This window comes from Canis lupus, chromosome 34, assembly GCF_003254725.2.
Source record: "Canis lupus dingo isolate Sandy chromosome 34, ASM325472v2, whole genome shotgun sequence".
Taxonomy (NCBI): Eukaryota; Metazoa; Chordata; class Mammalia; order Carnivora; family Canidae; genus Canis; species Canis lupus.
The window spans coordinates 3,842,055-3,857,982 of NC_064276.1; the positions used below are offsets into that span (position 1 = coordinate 3,842,055).

Sequence of the window (15,928 nt, forward strand, 5' to 3'; positions counted from 1 at the left end):
GCGGGGGGACCGGGGGCGGCCAGGAGGCCGGCTTCGCGAGGTCCGGGCGGCCGGCCGGGGGCCTCACCCGCTCCTCCTCGGGCTCCTGGGGCTCCGCGGAAAGTGAGGACCAACTGCCCCTCCCCGCGACCGCCCGAAAGCGCCCGCGGCAGCGATTGTTTCGCGGAGTATCCAGGCAACCGGGACGCCCGCGGGCCCCGCCCCTCGGCTCGGCTCGGCTCGGCTCGGCTCGGCTCGGCTCGGCTCGGCTCGGCTCGGCTCGGCTCGGCTCGGGGCAGGCACTGCGCTTGCGCAGTCTGGCTCTGGCCTTTTTTTGCCTTTCGCTGAACGTTTCACTTAGATCATTTGATCGATTTCCCATTGCGATGTGAAGGGAGAATTCACAAGCCCCCCCGCCCCCCCCACACACACACCCTTTCCCTTGCTCTGGCTACGTGAGGCTTAAGGACTAGGGGGCTCGGTCGTCCTCGGAAGGAAGGCGTCACGGCCGCGGGGCCGGTCGGCGCAGGGAGCACGAGCGCCCCCGCGCGAAGGAACCTGCCCCTCGCCGTCCTCCCGGGTCTCGCTCAGGCTGCACGATGCCCGCCTGCCCCACGTCCAAACCATCTGCACCGCGTGCAAACCGAGCCCCCGTCTGCCATCCGGTCCGCGCCAAGCCACCGTCTAACACCCTGTCCAAGCCGTCCAGGCCTTCAGACCTTCACTCGCGCTGTTCTCACTGCCCAGGCCTTCCGATTTAAGAGCCACTTCAAGAGTTTAGACGGGGCGATTTTCAGCTCAAGACAATGATTGAGGCTGATTGGGTCTAGAAGGACATAAACTGTCTTCGGATACATGAACTTTGGGTCAAAGGATAGGAGAGCTACTCGGTTCTGGTGAATCCTGACCAGGGCAGCATACAAGGTGTGAATCAGAGCTGTGGCTACCCACCTGCCTTCCCCTGCTCACTTCTAGCCAGAAAGATGGAGACCTAGACCCGGCTATTTCCAGGAGTCGTCAATGACAAACCCTTCCTCCTGCCCTAGAGGTATCACCCCCATCCATTACTCCCCCACCAGGGGACACATTTCCAAATTAACGGCACACTAGCAAAAACTGAAAAGTCACTATTTAGTGTTGATGCAAAATGGAAAAACAAGGAATCTCCTACAATGATGACAGAGGTGTTAATTAGTACATTCTGGGGGCCATTTGGCACTGTATTTTGATGACTTAGCAATCTATAGATTTATCCTATAGAAATACTAGCCTGAGTATATAAAGTAATATGGACCAAAATGTTTAGTAAAGCACATAATAAAATTGGTAAACTAATTCTTTCAGAACATTTTAAATCATAATCTTAGCCACACAACAGAAAATAATTCAGCCAGAATTTTAAAATAAGATAGCTACTTAGGTATTGACATAAAAAGATGTTCACGAAATATGAAGTGAAAAAAAGCACCTAACAGAGCAGAGTCTGTGAATATACATTTACCTGTTGCACATTCTGGGAGCAAACACTAAACTACTGACTGTGGTTACCTCTGGAGAATGGCACATGGTTTTGTTTTTACCACATACACATTATTTTGATTCTGATCCATCCATTCATTTACTCAAGTGTATTTACTGAATGTTAAGTATGTCCTAAGAACTGTTCTGAAATATAGTAATAATCCCAACATAGTTTTAAAAAAATCTCTTGAAGCTTATATTCAAGTGGGGGAAAACATGCAAATATAAATGAGACAGGAAAACCATATGATTTGTTAATATATAGGAGAGAGAAAACACAGCAGAAGAGTCAGGAATGCCCCAGTATCTGCAATTTTAGAGAAGCCTAAGACAGTTCAATAAAGAAATGAAGAGCCTGGGGGAGGGCCTAGATGAAGAGCATTAAGGTATATCAAGCAGCAAGTGCAAAGGCCCTGAGGTTTGACCTGTTCTAGAAGCAAGGAAATTGCCTGGAGCACAGTGAGCATGGGGCAATTGTGAACTTAGGACTCTGAGTGTGATGGTTAGCTGTCTGAGTAGAGGACTACTGTGATCGTAGATCTGTACATGATCGTAGATCTGTACATGATCACTCTGGATCCTGTGTGGAAAATCAATGGAAGAAAGTCGAGAGAGCATGGGCAGAGGCCGGGAGCTCAGGAGAAACTTCAGTGACCCAGGCCAGAGGAAGATGATGGTGTTTTGCACCAGGATGGTAGAAGTAGAGGTGGTACAACATAGCTAGAACCCGACTCATTTTGAAGACTTGCTGTCCAACTTTATGTGAAGCGTGGGAGCAAAACAAATGTCAAAAGTTATTACCATTTTTTATTTAGCAACATGAATCCACCCAACTGTTTACCCACTGAAACAGGTAAGTTTGAGAAAATAGATTTGGGGTAGGGGAATCCTGAGTTGTATTTTGGACCTGCTAAGTTGGGAGTTGTCTGGAAGAGTCCACAGAGACAGGTGCACAGAGGTGTCTGCAGTTCCAGGAAGGAAGATGAAATGAGTAAGTATGTATGTGAGAGATCAGCATGTAGATGGCCTTTAAAACCACGAGTGAGTGAGAGCACCAAGTCAATGGGTGTAGGTAGAACAGAGGTCCCTGAAAGATAAAATAGGGTCAGTGAAGTAGTTTATAAAGGAGAATCCAGACAGGAGAAGAATGAGGCGAGTGCTGTGTCCTGACAACCAGGGAAATAGTTTCACCCGAGAAGGGAACCAACCATTTCAGGTGAGAGCTGAGAATGAACCATGTAATTTAGTGTGGCCATTCTCGACCTTTACAAGAGCAATTCCAGTGGAAAAGTGGCACAAACACCTGATTGCAGCAGGGTTGGAAAAGAGGAGAGGAAAAATTGGAAATAATATAGGTTAACTGTTTCAAGGACTTTGCTGGAAAGGAACATAAAGCAGTTGAAGGAGTTAATGGGTTCAAGATTTTTATGGAAGAAATGACCCCACAATGCTGACCATGAGGGAGGGAGAGGACTGCAGAGCAGTGCCTTGAGTAGGTGCCTACCGCCATCTATTGAGCCTGTGCCCGGTGGGCCTGGGGGCAGGTTCCACACTGCAGTCTGCATGCATGCTGGAGGGGATGGGCTCAGCCTGCACAGCCTGGTGAGCATATGGGCACAGGTGCAGCTGAGAGGGTAAATGTGATGGTGTGAACTTGTAAAGACTTGTTCTGATTGCTTGTCTTCTCAGTGAAATACTAATTAAAAAGTCATCAGCCAAAAGTGAGAGAGGAGGCATTCTGCAGAAAGAGAAGTATGAAATGATCCCTTAAGGAATATGTATTACTTTTTGAAACCAAGATGTAATTAACATGCAATGAATTGCACAAATTTAAAATGTACAATTTGTTAAGCTTTAACATATGTGTACATGCCAAACCAGAAGCACAGGAGATAAGGAACACATCATCCCATGTCTTTATGCCCCTTTGAAATCCCTCCAAGTCCCTCCCCACTGATCTGTAGCTCTGCTTTCACTTGGCATTGAGACCTGTCCATGGTGTATCAAGTTAACTGCTCTTTTTACTGCTGAGCTGTATCTCATTGCATGGATGATCATTTATCTATTTACCTGCTGATGGGCGTGTGGATTGTTTCTAGCCTTGAGCTACTACAAATAAAGCTACTAGGAATGCTCATGAATGAGTCATCACATGGACTTACTTACTGCTTGGTCATTGACTAGAGTGCTAAGTACTTAATGTTTTTCAGAACTGCCCAACTATTTCCCAAAGTAGTTAACACCACCACTTTACCTTCCTTCCAGGAGAGCGTGAGTTCCAGTTCCTCATATCCTCACCAACACATGGTATAGTACTTTTAACTTTAGTCATTCTAACAGATACATGGTGGTAACCAGTGGTTTTTTTTTGTTTTGTTTTTTTGTGTTTTTGTTTTTTTTTTTTGGTAACCAGTGGTTTTAATTTGTATTTTCTAATGGCTAGTTATGTTGAACAGCTAGCTTCTCATATGCCTATTTGCCATCTGTATATCCTCTTTAGTCGTGTCTAAATACTGTTTTTAAAAAAGATTTATTTAAAAGCGAGATAGGGAGAGCGCGTGTTCAAGAGAGCAAAAGCGGGGGAGAGGGATAAGCAGACTCCCCGATGAGCAGGGAGCCTGATGAGAGGCTTGATTCCAGGACCCTGGGATGGATGGTGACCTGAGCGAAAGCAGACGCTTAACCAACTGAGTCATGCAGGTGCCACTATTTTGCCCATTTTTAAAATGGGCAAATGTATCTTAAATTACTGAGTTTTGAGACTTATCTATTCTGAATGCAAGTCTATTATCAGAAATGCTCTGCAAATAATTCCTGCCGTTCTGTGGCTTTTTTTGTTGTTGTTCTCTAAACAATATAGATCAAAGAGCAGACATTTTCAAGTTTGGTCACGTCCAGTTTATCAAGTTTTTCTTCTATGGATTGTGTTTTTGTGTTGTCTAATCTAAATCTTTGCTTCCCAAGACATTTTCCCCTTTGTTTTCTTCTACAAGTTATATAGTTTTAGGTTTCATGTTTAGGAATATAATCCATTTTAGGACACCTGGGTGGCTCAGAGGTTGAAGGTCTGCTCAGGCCATGCATGATCCAGGGATCCAGGATTGAGTCCCGCACTAGGCTCCCTGCAAGGAGCCTGCTTCTTCCTCTGCCTATGTCACTGCCTCTCTGTTTCTCATGAATATATAGTGTGGGTTTTTTTTTTTAAAGAATATAATCCATTTTGTTAATTTTTGCTTATGTTGAGATATGGACCAATTTTAATTTTGCATTTGGATGTCCAATTTCCAGCACCACTGTTTGACTTTCATACCTTTGTCAAAATCAACTGTCCATATACATGTGGGTCTATTTCTGGACTCTATTCTGCTCCATTAGTTCAATGGATTTGTACAACCAGAAGAGATTGATACAACTGAGCAAAAAACAAAGGAGTTACTTTTGAAAGGGGTTCCTGGCATGAAGCTTCTTGGTCTAGAAGAGTTACTGAACAAGCACTGAGAAGCAGAAAGACATGGTACTGTTACATATGTAGAGTTTACAAATTTCAAGATAAGACCTTGTAAAGTGTGTAGAGTGGTGTGAAGGGGACCTCCTGCACTCAGGCTCCTGGCTATCACTGAGTGAAGTACACTGCAGGGGGCTTGGGGTGTGTGGACAGGGTGTGGTGGAGGGGTCTGTCCATACAGCACAGTTAAGGAGTGCCTGGGGGGGACCCTTCTCTGTATTCCTCAGGGCATACTATTCAAACCTGGACTACAGCCTTTGCTCATTTTTCTGGCCTTTTCCACTTGAACTGGGCTCCTTGAAGGCAGACATCATACCCTGACTCACTACAGTGAGAGGAGAGGACGCTAAACCAAAACACGGTGGGAGAAGGGGAGAGGGTTACCCTCTCAGACCCTCAATCCACTTGTGATGTCAGTTTTATATTTGCAACAGAAGTGGTTGTACACTGTGGGGGGTGAGGGGGAACCGTTGGCTACTTTCTAAGATCTACCATGCAAGGTCCTTTGCTGTGAAACTTCAACTTCACAGATAATAGATGCCCTGTGGTTCAAATGGCATTCTGCCTACCACCAACTGCATTTAAAATGAATAAGAGAGTACTTTAGAAGAAATCCTAAAGTTTTAAACTTAGAAACAAAAGGACCCATTCACATTGAGCACTGAGGAAGAAAAAAAGCTTCATCCACTTCTGTCCTTTGTCTCTGAAATTTACAAATACATAGAATGGACTTGGGTTTTACTGCATTCCAAGCATCCACTTAAACAGAAAACCTGTGAGGCTTTGGCACGTGGATCTCGTAGAGACAGGTGCGGGAGTGGGTGGCATCTCGTGTGCAGAGCAGGAAGAGGGCCTTCGGCATTCCCAGTGACGATGGTCTGTTAGGACGGTGAGGAGACAAATGGGACAGGATGTGTTCTCTGCAACCAGACTTTAAAATTTATACTTAGAACAGAATAGACAAACTATAATTACATGTACCTTCTTATGTAACTTACATAAAAAACTACCTAGATTTTTCTGCCTATGCAATTACCCTATGCACGTTTCTGTAATTCTGAAGCAATCTTGCAACAAAGCAAAAACACCAATAAAAAATAAATTTATTATAAAAATAAAAAAATAAAAACAAACAAATCAAAAAAACTAGGCTACAACTAACATTTACTTTATTCATTTTTGTTCTCTTGACTCAGAAGGCAACAAACAACCACATAAAAAAGGGAGCATTGTAGAATCTTTTGGCAGAAAATTGGCCTGGTTATCTAAGGTGTTTGCTTGAATAGAAAAATTGATGTTCCAAATAACCAAATAGTTCTGTTTACTGCTACAACATGCATCCCTAGGCCTCACAGTCATGACACTTCCATTTACGGGACTACTTGACTCTCACGACAAAACAAGGCACTCCTACAAAGTAGATGGGAATGAAGACAGATACACACTGTCTTAACTTTATGTTATTTTCACGCCAAACATATTGCTGGAGATTATCTGACTGAAACCCTTACTCATGATGGCTGCTTTTAAATATAACCCAGGGCAGTAGGAGGGTGAGAAGGAAATGTCTGCCCAAGGGTCAAATTAATAAGGAGATACAGACAGCCCAACTGAGGGAGTTAAGTCAATCTCCACACTGAGGTTTTTAATAACACTTTGGTGGTAAGACATTTTACTTTTGTCTTTTCTTGACAGTGACTGAGTAGGTAACATTCTAAAGGAATCTTTTCAACAATCATTTAATTTTACAATGTATAGAACTGATCACAGTAAGAAGCTTAAAATACTCAATCCTGAAAGTGAGAATAAGTAACTAACTTGTTAAAAAAAAGTGCCTGTGTTCTTAGACTGGCACTACATTCTCGTGTGTGTGCACACGCATGCATGTGTATGCATGTGTGGTGTGTAAACACAATACAATGGAAAAATGCCCAGTGCTTGTTTTAAAAAGTCATGAATTCAACCTAAATTCAAGTTATACTTTAATAATAGCATTTGCCAATACAGAAATGACATCTCTAAGACCAAATCATTTAAGAAAAAGTTATTCTCTATTACTTGAATAACGGAAAGAAAAAACACAAGACAAGAATCCACAGTAAATAACAGCTATATTAGATGTTGAAATAAAAATTACTTTTTGTTTACATCTGGAATCGAGATGTCCAATTTCAACTGTTTCTACAGCAAACAGGAAAAAAAAAATCACCTAAAAACATGGAACTTTTTTAAGGCGAGCTATACATGAATTTCACATTGGCATTTTCTTCAGTTTTCACCTCAACTATCAGTACTTAATAGTTTTAAAAATCAAACATAATTTGCCAATAATGAACAACTGCACACTTCATACTATGACCATTTGATAACTGGTCATATGAAACTAACTCCCAAATGTTGATTTGTCTTCAACTTATAAACAGTTAAAAATAAAGCAAAATGTCTTCTTTCCTAATTAACTTCCTTGAAGACTGTTTTAGCCCAATGTAAAATGAAGCAAAACTATGCTAGTAGATATATACAAAAAAAAAAAAAAAAATCTATAGGAAGAAGGGCAGTAATATAGCACTTTCTGAGCTAGAGGTTTCAAATGTTTATAAGACTATTGGTTAATAATAAAATCCTGATGCTACCCATGTAAAGATTATGCCAGCAAATGCTTTCCTTATGGAAGTATTCATCTGATCGAAAACAGGATAAAGCACAACCGAAAACCAAGAGGAAATCCTTAAGTACAAGATAAAGTTATCTGCCAGTGAAATGGAGGGCAACTTTTTGGCCATTCATACACATTCATGTATGTGTTTGGGTTTGTTTTTTTTGTTTGTTTTTTACAAAATATCTGGTAAGATTCATTTAAAATTCTGCAGAATAGCAATTTTTAATCTTTTATGGTATCTGCCTAGATCTCTTCCTGGTAAAACAGATAAATGTGTTCCAATGACTTTATATCAAGATCTACAAATTCTCTGAAAAATTAAAAAAGAATATCATCAAGTTATATGCCCAATTGGTAATATTTTTTTCTCCCAAAGAGAACAATTTATATAGACAGACCTTGACCATGACAGGTGGCATTACATTTTAAGACGCTCCTAATTTCTTAAAGTAGGACTAAAATTCTAAGTAAAGGTAGGGCTAGCAAAGACCTTACTTCAAATACAAGAGAAAGGACTGCTACAAAGTGCCAAAAAGTGTAACACTGAACCCTATTGTCAAGCTTTTTTTTTCGATACTGATGTTTTAAAAATATTTTTTTTAAAGTAAAGTAATGACTACTTTGGGAAAAACTGTTGAAATACAAAACCAGAAAATGTTTGTTTTGGTAGCTTATGTTTGGCTGACTTTAATATTTTAAAAAATCTTCAGATTAGAGCCTACAGATTTTAATACTATATGGAAACTCTTTAAGAGTTCCTGAAGACCTATGCTGTCCATTTTCTCTGGGAACTCTAGGTTATCATTCAAAAGCAAACACCACACTTACAATATACCATTACCATTAAATACTTGGATCGTGTGCCCAACTGTTGTATTCCTCTAAACTTCTTACTTGAAGCTTTGGTTATAAGGGGAAACCAGATTTATAAGTGTTCTTAGATTTTACAGCACATTTCCAATGAAATACATTCTTCACTCCTATGTTAAAAGGCCAGCTCAAGTCAGCTTCCTTTTTCGACAAGTAAAATCAAGCTGGTTTTATTTGTAGTTCTATCCTGTAAACAAAAAGCTCTGGAAACTTTGGGATTCACTCATGGAAAACTAGGAAAAATGTACTCCCCCCTAATTGTCACCCAATGGTGCGCTAACCAGCAGGACTAGCTGTTCTAACCAGTCTTCTCTAATGCTGCTGGGTCTAAGACCACAAGCCATATCTACATTTAAGAAACATCTCAGTGTGTTCTAATTCCAGTATGATGCATTGTTGGTGATGATATTTTATAAGACTTGTGATCCTGCATGACTTTTGGCCACTGCTGCCAAAAAGGAAACGACAGCTGTGTATGGAAAGGGGGGGCTGAAGGGAACTAATGAGAATGTACTTGTGGACTTTTATTCTCTAAATATAGACATGCCCCTAACAAGCACAAAAACCCAACCCCTAATGCTGATCACTAGGAATATTAAATTATCAAAATTAAAAATAATTTCCTCACCTAGCACAAGATACTATACAATATTATAAACACAGACAATGAAAAAAAATCAGGCAGTAGAAAATGTACAACAGCTTTGGTGTTATACAAAATAACTTCCAAAAACGATTGACAGTGAAGCACAGAGTTCATGTTCTCTTACCACAGACACTCCACTGCTGATTTCTACTTGCTTCCTTTTAGGTTCTTGGTAAGGTCTGAACAGCCAAGAAAGACAGAATGTACAGTTTACTTAATAAGAACTCCTAGGAACACCATGATACTGTGCTCCAAAAGACGTAATTAAAAAGTCTTGCCTCTGCACTATGGCTCTGTGGCACGTTTCCTGTCAAGATCACAGCAGGTCCAAAATAAAGTGACAACTAGATTTAATAAATTAATATACATTTTGCTTAAAGATGTACAATGCACATTCTGTTTAATCCAAGGTTTTAGGGTATCCAGGAACTTCTATTTACACATGTACAAATTTCAGACAGCTATGATGTCAGAAGATGCAGGAAGGGCAGCAGAGCCGTGTTGCACTGCTGCTCTCTGAATGCTGAGAACACAAGTCAAATACAGTTAACTTAAAAACAATGCTGAGAGATCACTGGGAAAAATCTCCAAAGAGAGAAGTCCACAAAAAAGGACACGTAAAGGCAAGGGGAAGGTCAAGGTAGTTGAGACAACCACTTTATTCTTGGGACGACTGTGGAGGTGGCGGAGATGTGCCTTGTTTGCCAGATTTCCGTTCATAATTCACGAGGCGTTGGCCCACAAGGTATCTAGGTTATAAAAACAGGGTGGTTACTCTCTTATATGACCTTACATGTTTAAATATTCTTCCTAAGAGCAGCCAGTGATAGTTTTTAAATTCAAATCAGATCACTCCGCTTACATCCCTTCGATGGTTAGAAAGGTAGAAAGGACTCTAGAACGAACACCTGCAAAAGGCACACAAGCAGGCACCTCACAGTGAGGTGCAGGCCAGTGGGAAAACATGAGAACAGCAAACGTCAGAAGTCTCAGATGCTGGGCAATGGAGCACATGGTGCTCTGGGTTCTCACAAACTCATATGCTTGGGAGTGGAGGTAAAAAGGCACAATAAATAATATTATATTATAATATAAAATATATATAATATAAATAAATAAAATTCAGGGAATTTATCAGTTACAGAGATTTTATAAAACAGCTCAGGGGACAGATATGCAGAAACAGACTAGAAATATGATCTTCAGAAAGCTAGGTATGGAGGCAAGAGGACTGGAAAGGCTCTAGTTCTAGACAAAGGAAGAAATCAAAGGGCAAAGTTTTCAGTGAGGTCAAAGGGGAGATGGCAGAGAAGTGAGCATATGTAAGGGACAGAAGGCAGGAGGTTGTGGCCCAAGAACAGCATTACCTGTTCCTAACTTACACACTCTGATGACAGGAAGGAAAGAGCAAAGGGTGCAGGGCTGCAGAACTAGAGACAGAAATGACCCCGGCTGGAATGACAAGACACCACATCCCCAGGACGACAGCAACAACTGTGAAGCAGCGGCAGTGGCCTCACTAAACGTGGGGAATGGCCTGCACGCCAACCCTCAGAGGACATGGGTGACAAAGCTGGCGATGGCAATGAGCTCCAGGCAGCTGGGGTAAAAGGTGCCTGTTTGGAGTGAGCACTGAAGACCCAGGAGTGCCCTGTAAGTCCTCAGAAACCTGGGCAAGCAAGGGAGAGTGAAGCCAGCATGTGACAGGATACCTGGGAGTTGGGTCTCTAAGACCCAGTATCAGTATACTCACCAACAGAGTTCATGTCCCCTGATCATTCTAAGAAACAGAAAGCATACAAAAGCCACAGCAACAAAGGCCTGGCATGCGCTACTCAGAATAGCGACTTTCACTCCACAATTACTCTTTCTACCTTGACTTTCACCTGCCACTTTCTACCAACAAATATATGACTAATGAGATACTTTGGCAGGTGATGCCGAGTAGCTTAACATGTCATTTTTAAAAACATTTCACTGATCCTACTGCTTCTTCATCCATGATCCCACTGTTTAATATTTTCTTTCTGTCTTGCCAGTTCTTTTCCTGAAGTTAACTACTCCTTTCCACACTGTTCCCCAACCAACCAGTAGTTCTTTAAACTGTGAGGACTTGATAAATGTCTTAAACAGTAACAACTGGATAGACTCATAATGCATATAACTCTACCTGACACACATGTCATCATAAAACATACCAAGTCATGCCAAGAATGGGGTTAGCATTATGGCAATGAAACAGCAATAAAAAAACAGAGAGAAATGGTGTTAATTAACTTGCCCAGGACCGAATGGTAATTCAATGGCAGAAAAAGGAGACCTTTCCCTAATGCCCTAGCATCTCTCCTGCCCCCAGCCAGCACCCCCCACACCACACGCACCCCATGCTCAGCACCTGCCCCTGATCAAACCCTGCTGGAGGATGGGGACACAACAGTACCCCAGATGCGGCCTTCAGGGAGCCTGAACTTCAACAGTTTTCTCCAAGAAGGAACAAATGGGGAGAGAGAAAAGAATACACTGGGCTACAGGAAAAGAGCAGAAAATAATGAATAATAAAGGCTGAGAAGTGGGTGGGAAAGGACACCGGGCACACAAGAGGGCAGTAGACAAGAGCTGAAGAAGAAAGCAGCAGAGCATCAGACCTAGCCAAGCCTTATTTGCTTTCTACCCGCAGAACTTACTCATCAGCCTAAACAAGTAACGTGAGGCAAACTGACTGATCTTAATCAGTGAAAGCTGAAACCCCCCGACCCTGTTCTTTCATGTCACACAGAACTTTATACTCTGACCACCTAACTGTACTCATATTTTACTGCTGGCAAATGCTGTGGAGAAGCCTTGAACACCCTCAATTTCATTCTTAAAAATATTACTCTAAAGTATCCTCAGAGTAAATAAGGTGACCATATAATCTGTTGTCTAAACCAGGGCACTCACAAATAAACAGGGGTGCTATTAACAATGGCACGAGACAGCATGTATACACTGGGACTGTCCCAACAAGCCAGGGTGGAGTTATCAACTCCTTTTCCCTGCTGGACACCACTAGAGCAGAAGAGGATTCAGCTTTCTGTCAAGGACGTGGAAGGTCAGGTGGCGGTTTTCCCTGGAAGCTATTTCCCTTGGCTGCTGTAGGTCTCCCACTGAGATTGGGTTCCAGAGAGTCCTCCAAACAGAGGCCCTACATTCCTGCTGCAGGGGCCTCACAGCCTCCCTCAGCACTGATCAGAGTGACCCAGTGGCCCGTGGAGGCAGGCAGGGTTGAGGCAGGCTAAGTCCTCATGCAAGCTTCTTATTTTTATCCAAAGCTACTTAATATATTGTCAAACCAAAACATCTGGAAACAGACTAAAAACTATTTGGAAAAGGTGTTAAAAAGTCTTCCTCCCGCTGAGTGAAGTAAGTCAGTCGGAGAAGGACAAACATTATATGTTCTCATTCATTTGGGGAATATAAATAATAGTGAAAGGGAAAATAAGGGAAGGGAGAAGAAATGTGTGGGAAATATCAGAAAGGGAGACAGAACATAAAGACTGCTAACTCTGGGAAACGAACTAGGGGTGGTAGAAGGGGAGGAGGGCGGGGGGTGGGAGTGAATGGGTGACGGGCACTGGGTGTTATTCTGTATGTTAGTAAATTGAACACCAATAAAAAAAAAAATAAATAAATAAATAAATAAATAAATAAATAAAAATTAAAAAAAAAAAAAAAAAAAAAAAGTCTTCCTCCCCTTACTAGTTTCTCCCAGTCTTTTCATCGCATAAATGACAATTCCATATTTTCAGTTGCTTGGCTCAACTGAGTCCTTGATAATGCTCTCTTTTATATCCTACACCCAACCTGTTAGCAAATCCTGTTAATTCTATCTCACAATATATCCAGAATCTGAGCAGCTTTCCCAACTATGATTTATCACAAAAATTAAGAAATGAGATATCTTAATGAAAGTCTAGACTTACTTGTCATTTTTAATGTGTTCATAAAGGCGCTTAAACTGGCGGACCTGGAAGGACAAGATCCCCATCAATACCACAACCATCAGTAAAAATGGATAAATTCGCCGGTGGACCAAGTTCTGCATTTCTGCAGTAACACCTGCAAAACCAAAAAAGGAAAACGCTAAGTGTATATGGAAGGACAGTGAAATGAAAATATGTTCTGTCCCTAGGAGGAAGGGACTGGTGGTGCTTAATTAAAATGGAAACTCTTTAATGGAGCGAGGCTCACAGTGAGGCCAGCACACAGAAGTCACAGCTTGAGGAGCCTCGGGAACCACATCGAGGAGCAGACTGTGCTTTAAAGGTCACTCATGAACCAACAAGAGAGGATGTTCACTCAAGAGGAACAATGAGACTCATTCAAAAGAAAGGTCATTGTGGCTACAGAGGGGAAAGTGAATCGGTGGTGGTGGCTTCAAATTAGGTCACTGAGGTTAAGGTGAGAGCCATGGAAAAAGGTGCCCGATTAATGGGTTCCGGAGGCTGGGTCAGCACTCTCCATTTGAGCATGGAAGGCAGAGAGCCTCAAGTGACACAGATGACCTACCAAGTTTCTAATTCATGAAGCTTACTGGATAAGACTAGTCACCGAGAGAGAACTCAGAAAATGATTTGGGGGGGAAAACTTTGTGCTCGTCATTCTGAACATATGCCGGGTTTAAGGTCCTGTAGGGACTCTTCAGCACACAATAAGATAACATCTAGTTGTTGAAGTATCACTAAATATCATTCCCTCTTTGCTTTTACCTTTTATGGTAGAGAACATTTTGAAAATTAAATATAACAACATTTTTCTGTGGTTTTACGAATATGGGATAATAGCATTTCTAGTCAGGAGAAGACAACCTGAAGAAAAATTTGTTCCTATTTCGCGGACAGTTGTAAACATTAATACTTTCTCACCTGCCTAGAGAAAAAAACTATACCAGAGAGCTTCAGGACTCTCCAAATCTCGCCCTAAGTTGCCAAGTCTGAGAAAAATATCCTTCTGAAATCACTGTTTTAGCTAGATTTATATTTACAAATTAATCATTTGGAGCCAGACAGCCTATGATACTGGAAGTGACAAGAGTATAGTGACATTAATAAAGGTGCTCTTTCGAGCTCCCCAGCCAGCATTACCCACCTAGTAAAGGAACAACGCCAGACGCTATGACGTAAGGTACACACAGGGAAAGCAAGAGCACAGAGATTACTGGCGCTGCCAGCTTCCGAATGATATAGTGAAGGTCAATGTTCCGGATGCCATTTGCATAAACCTGAAAGATGAGGGAGAAAATCAGAACGAGAAAATAGGACAAATTCCTCCAATTAACGGAGCACTCTCTACTGAATTCAAGCCCAAGGGTGTTGAATCTATCGGTTATTTTTCCTGAAGTCAAGACAAATTCTGAATACAAACATAAGTATGGTGTCCACAAGTTTTTATAGGGAATGCATTTACTTCCTTAAACTTTATAGTTAACTATGCTAAGGGATGAAATAAGACACCAATCTAAATCAAAACTACACTAGCCTTGCACTGTACAATACCAGATACATCTAATAATGTTAGATGAATACCACATAAACTGAGGCAACTGCACACACAAGATTGTGGAAGAGTGATCTGTGATATTACTCAAGACTGTGTTCATGTTATATAAATACAAGAAAACTATCAATAGGAAATTTTTGACAAATCAAATATTTTATACAAAATTTTAATATGAAAGAATTCTACAGTGAATTTTTTTACTTCAACAATTTTTTTAAAAGATTTTATTTACTCATTCATAAGAGACACAGAAAGAAAGGCAGAGACATAGGTAGAGGGAAAGCAGGCTCCCCATGGGGAGCCCGATGTGGGACCAATCCCAGGACCCCGGGATCATGACCTGAGCCAAAGGCAGACACTCAATGTCTGGGCCACCCAGGTTCTCCTACTTCAAGAATTTCTACAATATTTTCATTATCTTATCCAGAAAGTTCTAATAAATAGCACACTTCAGAGCAAAGTACAAATCGAAGTGGGGAAAACTGGGAATAATGGAACGTAAAGATGGTGTGCAGAGAGGGACAAAACAGAAGAGCATTGTTCTTGTTTTCTCCCTGGCACTTCAACTTCTCCTGGCCACAGAGTACTCTGCAACTCAACCCAATCTCTCAGGAATGGGCCAGAGCATTTAGAAGTGTATGACAACAGGCTTAACCCTCCAAAAGCATGCTTCCAATCCCAAAGAAACCTAGTAATCCAAATGCACTTGAATCAGTGCAACAAGGCACACAATCTCAATCCTTTTACTCAAATTTACACATATGCATGAGAAAAGAATGCATCTGAGAGCAAAATATTACAAAAAGCAACAATGTTTCACAGCCTTCAACTGGGATTAAACCTTTACTCTCCTTTGCAAAGGCCAGAATCTCACCTGTAGACTCCAAAGTGGAGAGATGCATGCAAACACAAAGCAGCTCCTTGGTTCGCCCTAGTTCCACAAATCTCTGGGTTCAGGAATTTTTTTGGTACTTTATTGTGCATACTAGGCTGAGAACTACTGTCTCTTTCCTATACATCAAAAGGAGGTGTACCTTTACTGCAATAGAACTGTAACGCCTAATTTATTTGATGCTGACCTAAGGATAAGAGGGCTGTCCAAAAGAACATTTTCTAGACAATTAAAATGTAAAGAAGTATGTACCAAAATCTGTTATGTTAGTTATTAGATAGAAATCTTCCTAAAGTGAATTATCATACTTCCTAGTCT

The 15,928-nt window shown here is 41.4% G+C and overlaps 1 protein-coding gene and 1 long non-coding RNA gene across 7 annotated transcripts in view; one reads left to right on the forward strand and one right to left on the reverse strand.

Annotated features, from left to right (window-relative positions):
• Window positions 1–540: 540 nt before the first annotated feature.
• Window positions 541–7,243, forward strand: LOC118353325 (uncharacterized). Its single transcript, XR_007408306.1, has 3 exons — window positions 541–1,027; window positions 3,766–3,807; window positions 4,789–7,243. It is a non-coding gene; the product is annotated as an uncharacterized LOC118353325 (long non-coding RNA).
• Window positions 6,971–15,928, reverse strand: part of MARCHF6 (membrane associated ring-CH-type finger 6) — an 82,679-nt gene continuing 73,721 nt past the window's right edge. For all 6 annotated transcript variants that reach the window (XM_035710409.2, XM_025451462.3, XM_049105832.1 and 3 more), the window contains exons 24-26: window positions 14,308–14,440; window positions 13,143–13,278; window positions 6,971–9,929 (exon numbers count right to left, since the gene is read on the reverse strand). In XM_035710409.2, the coding sequence (XP_035566302.1) occupies window positions 9,839–9,929; window positions 13,143–13,278; window positions 14,308–14,440 (360 nt within the window). In that variant the 3' untranslated portion in view covers window positions 6,971–9,838. The remainder of the gene's footprint in view (window positions 9,930–13,142; window positions 13,279–14,307; window positions 14,441–15,928) is intronic.